At 42.2% G+C, this 12,553-nt stretch overlaps 1 protein-coding gene across 1 annotated transcript in view; it reads left to right on the top strand.

The window, feature by feature from the left end:
• The window catches only part of SMOC2 (SPARC related modular calcium binding 2), a 165,252-nt gene that overhangs the window by 56,692 nt on the left and 96,007 nt on the right, over positions 1-12,553 (top strand). The window contains exon 2 of the mRNA XM_063125418.1: positions 10,271-10,442. Coding sequence (XP_062981488.1) covers positions 10,271-10,442 — 172 coding nt within the window. The remainder of the gene's footprint in view (positions 1-10,270; positions 10,443-12,553) is intronic.

Below are 12,553 nucleotides of genomic sequence, written 5' to 3'. Positions count from 1 at the left end.
CAAAATATTTTGCAACTGAATCATTAGTACATGTCTGGAACAGAATCTTAACCAGGAAGCATTGGCTTTGAGAGGAAATAAGGGATGGAGCCAACTCTAAAATTAATGACAAAGAGGGTTTCAATCTAAATAAGCTCGATCAGGTTTCTAATCCCTTTTACAGTAGTTTTGTTCTTTCCTATGAAAGACTTTGATGAATTTAAGGACTGCGTGTATTTTATTGAAACAAACAGTAGGTGAGAAATGGTAGCTGGGCCTGGTTGCCAAATCATTCTTTTCTAGTAGACAGATGTGAAGTCCAATTCGACCATGATACTTTACATGGGTTTTACAATCAGTATGATGTTTGTAAAGTGTTAGGTAACATAGAAGTTATGACACAATGGAGTGTTTTAAAATGATGCTGGAGGGGAAACAGACTGGGTGGGTTGCCATCTGAAGCCCAAAGAAAGAGACTTCACTTGGTTCTGTGAGTTAGGCTTTAGCTAGACTTAAGGTTTATCCCGGGATTGTCTCGGGGTCATCCCTGTGCATCTAAATGACACACAGGGGATCCCGGGAACAGGCAGGGACGACCCTGGGACGATCCCAGGATAAACCTTATTATTTATTTATTTATTTATATAGCGCCATCAATTTTCATGGTGCTGTACAGAACAAAATAAAACAAAATACAAAACACCCTGCCATATGGCTTACATTCTTAGGTCTAGCTAAGGCCTATATCTGGCTCTGCCTGGAGTCTGGTTAAAGTCATCCACATGCTAGGAACATAGGAAGGTGCCTTATACCAGGTTGGATGTTCACCTAGCCCAGCGTTGCCTGCTTTGACTGGCAGCAGCCCCCCAGGGTCTCTGAGAGAGGTCTTTCCTATCACCTGTTACCTGATCTTTTAAACTGGAGGTGATAGGAAGTGAACCTGGAACCTGCTGTGTGCAAAACATGTGCTCTTCCATTAAGCTAATTGTTCCTCCCTAGGTTGGAGCGCTATTCCCAATCCACCACCACCACCACAATAACAACAAACACTACAGTAAATCTATTCAAGTTAGGGGTGTCTGGCAAATTCATTTTGGTTTGTTTTTGATTAAGATTTATGCAGTTTGCAATTTCCGGACTCAACATGGCCTCAAATGCAATCTTCAGCCAAAGTTCTTTTCCAAGTTTGCAATGTGATTTGTTGACCAAAAGAAAGATGCTTTCAACGGTATGTGTGCATTTGAAAAATGTGTACTTTTGAAAAACGTGCACAAATACACATTTTGATCTGTACATTTCAAAGATGTGCACCGTTGATGTGTACAGTTGGGAAAATATGTGTGAAATTATGCACAAATCTCCAAGCAAAAAAAGAAAAAAGAAAGCTTGCAATCTGATAGGGAAACGAGGCTGAATTTAGAAAACTGTTTGTGATTCATGCATTCCTAGTTGAAATGTAGGTACCTTGCATGCCATCTGTTGCTGGCAAACATCCCTCCCCTTAGAAAATTTAAGGAAACGGAAAGAAGGGACAGAACCTAAGCGACTAAAGATTTCTCCACTGCACAACTGGATTCATTTAATCATGATTTCATTCATTCACGACTTGAAATACTCAGCAGATTATACGTGCAGCACGAGAGGCACATTGCAAGATCCCACCCATGCACCCAGCAACATTCAGGCTTAATTCTCTTTAGTGCAAAGCTCATAGGCAACATTTAGTCCATGCTACTAGCCCATAGGTCTGTACTGTACACTGCCTCTCTAAGCTGTTGGACAGGGAATGGGGCTTATCTCTGATCAGCAGCTGATCGGAGTTAAGCCTTTCTCCTGTTTAGTGCTGAGGGAGGCTCCCTCCTTGTCTTACCTCAGTACTGGAGAGGGAGAATTCTCCCTTTCAGCTGATCTTCATAGATCAGTTGAGGTAAGGTGACCACATGAAAAGGAGGACAGGGCTCCTGTATTTTTAACAGTTGCATAGAAAAGGGAATTTCAGCAAGTGTCATTTATGTATGCAGCACCTGATGAAATCTCCTCTTCATCACAATAGTTAAAGCTGCAGGAGCCCTGTCTAGTGTGACCAGATACAAAGGAGTGCAGGGCTCCTGCAGCTTTAACTGTTGTGATGAAGAGGGGATTTCATCAGGTGCTGCATGCATACAAATGACACCTGCTGAAATTCCCTTTTCTATACAACTGTTAAAGATACAGGAGCCCTGTCCTCCTTTCCATATGGTCACCCTAGTTGAGGAGGTGGGACTGGGAAGCATGCACATGAATGAGTGTGGGTGAATGAAGGGTGTGCATGATGCATGTCTATGCACACACAAATGGAGTGAATGGTGTATGAGAGAGTGGAGTGGCCATGCTCACATTGGGCTTTGGCCATGGTCAGCATTGGCATGTAGCTCCTGGGAGGTTTGCTGGGTGGCATCCCAGACTTCAGGCTGGAAAACGTTCACAGCACCTGCTGCACGGTGTGCTTCTGTAGGGGATGATGGGCAGGTGAGTGAGCACATTCACTGCTAAAAGCCTCAGGCCGTAGCTAGACCTAAGGTTTATCCCAGGATCATCCCTGGTTCGTCACTGCTTGAGCGCTGGATGCCCTGTGTGGCACTTAGATGAACAGGTTTGAACCCAGGACAATCCTGGGATAAACCTTAGGTCTAGCTACAGCCTCAGAATTCTCATTCCTACCTCCGTGTCTGCTCTGCTGATGCAGGACTAAGTGGCACAAGCTCTTAAGTCCCAATGCCATTTCCAATGCCTGCGGCTTCATACTAACAGGCCAATCCTATGTGGAGTTTGGTTTGCCTACTCCCACATAGGATTGGGCAGTAAACCTCACAACAACGCACCATCAACTGGCCTCATAGCGTTTTAAATTTTTTTTATCCATTTCCATGCTGCCTGACTATAGATGTATTTTCAAGGCGATGCAACTGGCAGCAGTCAAATCGTCACAGAATGAACCACACCTGACCTTTGCCTCTTGCCTTCTTGGGGAGAGAATTTCATAAATTAGAGCTGGGCTGAAATCCTGCCCCTAGCTCTTTTCAGCAATTGTTGTGTGTCAGAGAAAAGCCCCCCAAGATTGGAGTGGTGAAGTTGTTGTACCACAGTATCATACAAGGTGTCTGAGGCTTCCTTTTAAAAAAAAACCCAAGTAATTAAAGTTTTTTAAAACTTCTTTGCCCATCACAACCAGTTGCAACAAGGCCTTTTCTAAATAGAGAAAAGGGAAATTTTATTTATTTATTTATTTATTAAACTTATATACCGCTCCCATAGCCAGGGCTCTCTGGGCGGTTTACAGAAAGGAATCTTTGGTCACCTCGTAGAACACTAAGGTATGCCTCCCCCTACCATTTTATTTTTAGAACTTGCCCCACTCCCAAAAGAAGCTGAAAATCCCCCACCTTCACAGAGGACAACATTTTGAGAGAGGGAATTTTTGGCTTCCATAAATGGAGCTCCATAGCTGAGAGGGACCTCTCCCCAGTCACCCTCCTCCACCTCACCTCTGATGGAGGGAGCACCTGGGGGAAGTAATGAAGGAGTGGATGAAAAGGCTGATGTAGAGATAGGCATTCCTTCATCTACCCTGGTCCCATGCCAAGGGGTAAGTTATATGTGCTGTGGGCAAGGTAGCCAAGTCCATTTGTGAATTACTGTGCATTTTTCAATTCTCTCCCAGCGTGGAATTCAGCCTATTGTACAGGGCCTGTGAAATGCAAAACTGGTTTTTGGTTTGGCTCAAGCTCACGTCTGGCAGGGCCCAGCACTGTTTATATGTGTTAGGCTCTTGAAATTTCATCTAGGCTCCTTTCTGGAAAGACTACCTTTTCTAATTAACATTTGCCTTATACGTTTCCCCAAGAAAATTAGCATTAGTCCCTTTAAGAAGCTATGAAGAAGAGAAGGATGAGCAGTAACGGGGGAAACGTTGTTATGCTGACTGAATGTGGGCTTGCTTCAGATCACCCCTTATGTATACCAATGGAGATGTCTTTTCCATTGCATCATGGGATTTGAAGGGCTGCACCTGAGTTGTGGAATGTACATGGAAACAGACAAAGGGGCCTGGGCTGTTTCTGCTTGAATTCTGCTTGTGACTTTTCAAGCAAGGGTGCTTGTTTAGTCAAACATTCCTGCGTTAAATTCACACACCTTTCCTAGCTAGTCCTCTATTTGACTTGGGGTTGAGCTGCACACTGTGTAATAATGATAATGGGACCCAATCCACTGTAGTGTTCAGTGCACCATGATATTTCTCTAACTATTGCTGCTTCTGTTCCCCCTATTCCTCGTTCATCGGAAAGGGTGGAAATGACCTCAAGTAGCACACAGAGAAGCCTTCTAAGCACAATTTTAAACATGTTTACTCAGAAGCAAGACTCACTAAGTTCAATGGGACTTCACAATGAGTATGCCTAGGATTGCAATGGTCTGCAGCACATGACCATACATGTACACAAAGAATGTTCTTTAGGATAAATTCTATACAACTAGAAGTCAATCCTGGTTATTAGGGAGCTTTATGGTCATTACAACTGGGCATTTGGTAATATGGTTGTCTAAATTCCTTCTTTATATAGTTCACGGGTGTAGAACCTCAAGTCCAGGGGCCAAATTCTGCCCTCCTGGGGGGTCCAATCTGCCCCTCCGGTATTCCCCAAATGGCTACATCCCTTGAATTAACCCCACCCCTTTCTCCTGGCCACCAATCATTTGCTGTTTCCTCAGCTTTTGTCCAGTTCCCCTGCCCCACCATTCTAAATACCTCCCTGAATGCTGAGTTACTGGCAGTAAGAGCTTTAAGCTGAAATGTGTGGCATTTTTTTTTTTGCCCTGTTCCTTTTGCCTTTCACCCCACCCATTGGAATGCAGCCCCTGAGAGCTTCTTCGAAATGGAATTTGGCCCTCAAGCTCCCCAGCATAGCTAAAGGAACTGGGGGATCTTGGGAGTTGGTTGGGGAATCTTGGGAGGTGTAGGACTTTTTTCTGTCTAAACATGGATAGGGTTGCACCCTAAATCGATTTTTCAGCCTTTGGTGAAAAATGTAGAAAAATTACCTCATGGACTGAAAATCTATAGATTACGTGTGTGTGGAATATGTTTCACTTTAGAATGTCCATATTTTTTTAATGACCAGCTCAGGAATAAAATGAATAAAATGGCAAGTCTTCAACCAAAGAGAAAATATATAGTAAAAAGGCAGAAGGATATCATAGATTTTCCCCATGAACTGACTTGTCTGTTTCTGAATCTGTTTAGTATTCAAAGGGGAAAAAATGTGCCCAACAAAAAGTAAGAAGAATAGGAAAAGAATGTTCTTATTGTTTGCACATTGTATTGTTAAAGTCATACTCAAATTCTAAGGATATAAATATTATGTTTATAATGAAATTGGTGATTTTGTTGCACCATTTACAGAAAATTATAATTATCATGCTTTACTGTAAGACTTTTGTATTTCCTTACAATGAAGTGTGAGGAAATGCAGGGACAAAACTTGAGGCAAAAAAATAAATAAAGTGAATTTATTGCTCATTTATACACAAAAAGAATTAGATACAGTTCACAGGCTCGCTATGCTTACTTTGGAAACCCAGCCACATTTAACAAAAAGCTGGTGCCCATTTGCAATAGATAGCAATGATTAAGCCTACTACTTTTATGCCGTCTCTCAAGGATATTTCCTTACTGGCATAAATTCATAACTTCAGAAATTCCTTTGCTCCAGTTCTGAATAACAAGGTTATCATCTTCATTGCCATTATTGATGTGTTTATAAAATACTGAAAGGTATACCAAGTGCTGCACACAACGAAAATTACTCTCTGTCCAGACGCCCAAGCTGAAGCAGCAGGAGGACATAAGTTGCTTTTATAAAAAGGAAAGTGGAACTGGAAACCTGTTTACCAGCAAGTGAGGCAGACCATGCATGGCGCCCACCATAATTTGATTGATTGATTTAATGCATCATAAAGTAAATTTCCCTAAGTGTTTTACAACAGTAATAATTATATCAAAGTAAAACGAACAATGTAAAACTAATAACTAGGGGTGTGCATGGACCCCCCGCTCTGCTTCACTTCCAGATCCATGATTTTTGGATCAGGCCTCTTCGCCCTGCCCCCGCTCCGCCCATTTCCGCTCCACTCGGAGCTCCGGATCCGGATCGGAGCTCCGTTTTCCCTCCCATAGGGTTGCATTGAAAGCTAAAAAAGTAAACAACTGTTTTCAGTTCAAGTTAGAAACCTCACATTTGGCACCATGACACCTCATGGACGTATACACACGCACGCCAAGTTTCAAGGCAATCCCATCATCCCCTGATTTTTGGGGAATTTATGAAAATCGGGCACCCCATTCAGACCCCTTGGGATAGCTCCGTCAATTTGCACGTTAGAAACCTCAAACTTGCCACCATGACAGCTTATCCATGTGTCCACATGGACGCCCAGACTCAAGGCAGTCCCATCATCCCCTGATTTTTGGCGGGGCTCTAACCTCTAACGCACCACCCATAACCCTAAGTCACACCCCTTTCGATAGCTCCGTCAATTTGCATGTTAGAAACCTTAAACTTGGCACCATGATAGCTTATCCATGTGTCCACATGGACGACAAGTTTCAAGGCAATCCCATCATCCCCTGATTTTGGGGGAATTTTTGAAAATCGGGCACCCAATTCACACCCCTTTCCATAGCTCCGTCAATTTGCACGTTAGAAACCTCAAACTCGCCACCATGAAAGCTTATCCAGGGATACATACGCACGCCGAGACTCAAGGCAGTCCCATCATCCCCTGATTTTTGAGGAATTTATGAAAATCCAACACCCATTCACACCCCTTTCCAATAGCTCCGTCAATTTGCACGTTAAAAAAAAACCTCAAACTCACCACCATGACAGCTTATCCAGGGATACATACGCCGCACACCGAGACTCAAGGCAGTCACATCATCCCCTGTTTTTTGGCGGGGCTTAAACCTGCAGACAGCTCAATGGGGCCATTTCAAAGGAAATCCCAACATGCCATGAATTGGGGAGTAGAGATCAACCTATATGAATCTTCTTCCACAGTTGAAAAATGGATTTGGAACTTCCAAAAACTCCAAGTGAGCACAGGAAGGACTTCTCCCCTGAGTCAAAGCCAGACACACACAACATCCCTGCAAGGCGGGCAGGGGAGGAGAGAGGGAAGGCAGGCAGGCAGGCAGCAGACATTTCTGGGGGCATAAGGAAGTGAGCCAAGGATAAGCCAGTAATGCATATAAAATGGAATAAATAAATAAATAAACGAAGGAGGGGTGGAATTAAAAGCAGCAGTGTTGCTGAATAAACAGCAAGAAGAACTTTTTTAAAAAGGCTATATCTGTCTTTTACCAGCAATAGGGGGACGTGCCCAGGGGAGGGGGAAGCAGCAGCTGCCAATTTGACTGGTGGTCAACCAGTCTTTTAAGAAGCAAGGCTGTCAGTTCAACTCATGAAAGCCATTGCTCCACCGCTAAGAAGTGGAACTGTCACTTCAACTCATGATAGGCATCGCTCCACCACTAAGAGAAGTAGACCGCTCACTTCAACTCATGATAGGCATTGCTCCACCGGGTTACTCTCTTTGGAAGGCTCTGATGGCCTTCCAAGTACAGGAGAGAGTGGGGGCACGTCCACAATGAGATGCCCTAGGGGAGCTCATCCCCTTGCAAGACATCTTTTCACTTGTTCCCCAAAGTTAGGGTGGGTAGCAGTGCTGTGTTTCTATCTCTTATTATTGGCTTAGTATATGATTTCACAGGTTGTGTTTGTGCATTTGGTGGGGCTACTGTTTTAAAAAACATTATTATTATTATTATTATTATTATTATTATTATTATTATTTATTTATTTATATAGCACCATCAATGTACATGGTGCTGTACACTGGGAAAAGTCCGTTCAGACTAAGAAAGAGAAGTTTCCCAGAATCCCAAGTTACCCGTTTTGCCTATCCCCTCCTCCAACTTTGGGATCATGTGATCATGACCGGGAGTTGACTCTGCCCCTCAGCAATCGAAAAGGTAATCTTTTTCCCGCCTTTACCCTACTTTTTTAAAAATTCTAGCGCGTGACCCGCACCACGCAGAGAGGTGAGAGTAGTCTCAAAATGACCCCCATCCATGACTGTCTAAGCACAAGAATTTTCAGAACGATAGCTTCAAAAACAACCCAGTTATCTATGGGCGAAATGTTTCAAGATGCGATCGGAGCGCTCCGCAGAAAGAGAAGCACTCCGAAAATGGTCGCTTCTCTTCGCCTTGCTTCTAGGGGTCCGCGGTCCGCTTCTACTCCGCCTCTGGGCAAGGCGGAGCAGGCCAATTCGCTCCTGCTTCTGCGCTTCTAATAGGAGCGGAGCACATGCCTACTAATAACTGTGCCAACACAGCATAAAAGAAAATATCAGGTATAAGAGATAAAACCACATTGCATGGACTAGAATACTAAAATACTAACATATTTTAAAAGACTTTAAAAGATTTTAAAAGCCATGGGAAAAGAGGGGAACAGTTAGCAGTGTGGTGCCGAAATAATAGCAGTGTGGGCGTTAGGTGAGCTTCCCTTGGGAGAGCATTCCAGAGCTCTGGGGCCACCATCACCATAATCTTGTGGTGTCACCCATGTGCCATATGGATGGAAGCAAGTCCAGTATGATATGGGCTCCCCAGAATGGATTTGATTTTGACCTGACTTGCACAGTTGGTCACATCCTTGATGAAGATAAATTTGTGGAGAAAGAAGTGAACATGGACAATGGTCAGGGATTATGGGAATTGATATCCAAAACATCTGGAGGGCACCTGGTTGCCTAACCCTGCATTATTGAGTGGCAGTGCAGCTGAATGCAAGAAATTAAAATGGCAAAGCTCTGTAAATTAGAAATGCTTTCTGCATGGTAAAACAGTAGCACTTTTACGGTTTTCCTATATTCAGGCTTGATAGCATTGGAAAAATGTGGCACCTTATAAATCTGAGGCAGTGTTATAGTATGCACATGGCATTTTTTAAAGAACATTCCCCATTTGCCTTATCTATGGGTAACTGCATGCCATTCGTACTTTATTCATGCCTAATTTAAAACAGCAAAATGATACAAATGTTGGCCTGAAAACATAAAGAGAATTTATTTTTGATGTGTCATCACCTCTTCTGGTGAGTGGAAAATAAAATGCCTTTGTTGATTATGTTGGTCTTAGTAAGAACATGGCATCAAAATGGATGCTTTTGAATGGTCATTTCAGCATATGCAGTTTCAGTCTTCTCTGAGTTCCAAGATTATTCAGCATTAGAATCACATGCAGTTTTTCAGAAAAATAAATAAAATAAACTTACATTGCTGTTCATTTGTGAACGACATGAATGAAAATGTTAGTTAATTTCTTCCATGAATTTGGGGGTGGGGAAGGGATGGCATATCAGTAGACATATCAATAAAGGTAAGTGTTTGTGTTACCTGGCTCAATAAAGTTTTGCCAGTATACAATAATTTTTGAGACATTGGATGACTCTGGAATCTGTCTTTCAAGAATCCAGCTGATTTCTAGTACTAGGAAACTGGAATTCATGTATCAGTCTTGGATAACAAATGGTAACTGTTAGGGATGTATGTTCCGTGTTCCACGGATTGTCAGGCTTCTTTCGTTTCTTGTTCCGTCGTCCATTCATTGATGGAATCGTATTTCTGAAACCAAATTTCTTTCTAGCACAAATGCGCAGCAGCTCTGATGCACACTTGCACAAATGTACATCAGTTGATGCAAATTATCATGAATGCAAATTAGCGCAAATCCCCACCCCCAGTGAAAAACTGTTCCACAAGTCCACAGAATCTATGTGACTGGTCAGATGAATATAAAAGCTGGTCAGATGAATATAAATCCAAACTCATTTGCAGATTTCTTCAACATTCCTAGCAACTGTACCCTTCTTCACTGAGGTGCAATCTGGCTATTGCACACTGGCCTATTTGGACAACTTAGGAACTTAGGATTTTCCTTGTACCAAATCAGACAGGGTGGTCCATCATGGTCAGGGTAGGATCCTTTTTCAGGAATTTAGAAAGCAGCCATTTCCAGCTGTACCAGGAATTCTGGGGATTGAACCCGGAATGTTCTTCATGCAAAGCATCTGCTTTGCCATTGAATTACGACTGTTCCCCTCTTTGTGACAGGCAGTGATTATTTGACAACTGTTTTTAATGCCACACTCCCTTCAATCTCTTACACGGCTTTGTTTTGTTCAAGTTTTTAAGAGTGGAGCAAGACAAGGACAAAGAATGCAGCGTGGAATGTGCGGGATCCTCTCAGAAGTCTTTGTGTGCTTCCGATGGCAGGACCTTCCTGTCCCGGTGTGAATTTCTACGAGCCAAATGCAAAGATCCTCAGCTAGAAATCGCCCACAAGGGCAACTGCAAAGGTAAGAAATTCTCCAGAACTTTCTGTAGTCATAATTATGAATACTTTAATCATACTCCTTAAGAAAGTCAAATCATTGAGAATAAAAGAACACTTGTGTTCCTTCAAACATCTGCTGAACATTAAGATATTGATCCTGATTGTAATGTGAGAGAAATACAGAACCAATCTGGCTGTTTTAAATAGCTTACAAAGTTGCAGCCATGATCTTACAGTCCAAGTGATCTCATCAGATTATCTTGGCCATCTGTATAATCTTGTCAAGGGTTTAAAGAGGATTTCCCACAAATCACATGCCAATCATGAATCAAATTTTGATCACAGATCATAGAACCTGTGGTGAAATGGTTGTCTTTACAGGCATATACTGTGCTTCATGGCTTAACCCTTGGATGCAAAATATGGGGGGTTGAATTCTGGTGAGCCATGGTTCATTTTATGCTCTCCTGCTAAGCATATGGTGGGATGGCATTATTAGACTGGGAAGACAGTAAAGTTATGCACTCCAATGGCTCATGTTGGAAAGCATGGTGTTTGAGGCCAGTGATTTAGGGCTTGTGACTCTGTCCCACTGACTTGACCGAGTAGCTTAGTGTTGATTCTATACTGGAGCCCTTTAGCACTGCTGAGACATTGCTTTTCTGTAATTAGTTGGGACCTGTAGAATTAAAACTGAGGTTCCACATGAGATCAATCAGCAATGCATTTCCCCAGGCCAAAATCTTTCTAGAATGTTTACTCACAGGTAAGGAACTATTAAGAAAAGTCCAATCCAATGCTCATTAAAGATGTCCTGCTTGCAAAGAAAAAAGATATGAGGAAATCAGAAAATTCAAATCACCACCATCCATGGTAACATAAATGAATAATGGGGCAATTAATTCAGCACTAATCCCTCATCTTTGAGCAAGAGGAAGCAATAGAATAGGCAGGACTTGCAAATATAAAAGTTTTAATTAAAGGCATAGAGGCCTTGAAAGGCATCAATGGTCCTTGCCCCCACTGGACATGCTACTTCAATCTGGAGTGCTGTATCTTAATTGGTTTTTGATCTCTGCGGTGAGCATATCCCTGAAAGTGTTTGAAATGGAGTACTGTATCTCTTTCAGTATTTCTTCCTTCCCACATTTCTTGGTTAATTAGCTCACATCGTCCCTGTCCAGTTCTCTGTTTCACATATTTGAATAATCTGAAAGTTGTTTCAGCTAATTGGTGCTGAACTAGTCAGGTTTTTCTATTGCCTGTTTGGGGAAAATGTTGATACGCTTCCCAGTTTAAATGCAGGGTTTGATTTTCAGCACAATGCTTTCCTTCTTTATACATAAATACCAATGATCACAAAGGTTTACCTTTGCTCACACTCTATCCAAAAAAGAGACCACACAGAGACATCCTCCAGGAGACAATCTTCCACATCAGGCATTCTTCATCTCTATTAGCTCCCAGAAAGCCTCTAAAGCACCAAGAATTCTTTAAAGAGACACTCTGTCTCATCTCTGTTCTGTCCTAAATGAAACATTCTGCTTGTTTTCTAAGGCTCCTTTATAATGCTTTGTTGTATTGTCTAATTGCCTGCACCTCTGTATATACCCGCAGTTAACAAAGAAAACGTCATTGAGTTTTGAAATCTAAGCTCCTGTTATTCCTTTTGACAACACAAAGAAGAAATTTAAACAAATTCAAAATTCTGTGGAGGATCGGGATGTACTTTTAGGACTGTCCACGCCCCCATTCCCATCCCCAGGCTACAGAGTTATATAGAAAACCACAAATACTGGTAATGTAATCATGCCATAGATACAGTGATACTGTCCACACAGAGACTTTGGGTTCAGCATCATAATCCGAATCCCAATAATTCCGAGGTTGTCAAAAGAGAAATGCGCATTTCCTCTTTTTCTTTTCTTTTTCTTTGTTTTATGTTATTTTCTTTGTTTCTTTGTTTTATGTTCTTTTGCCAGTGTTTAAGTGGCTACCCTAACACATGGTTTTCTTGTGGGTTTCCTCTTATCCCACCTCTTCTTTTGGTATGTCTCATGGAAAAGGTAAAGTCTCCTGCCAAATCCCGAGAAAGTACAGAACACAGACTCTATTAAAAAGTATTAGTATAGT

The sequence above is a fragment of the Elgaria multicarinata genome, chromosome 4, assembly GCF_023053635.1.
Source record: "Elgaria multicarinata webbii isolate HBS135686 ecotype San Diego chromosome 4, rElgMul1.1.pri, whole genome shotgun sequence".
Lineage (NCBI taxonomy): Eukaryota > Metazoa > Chordata > Lepidosauria > Squamata > Anguidae > Elgaria > Elgaria multicarinata.
This window is presented reverse-complemented; position numbering and strand designations above follow the sequence as displayed.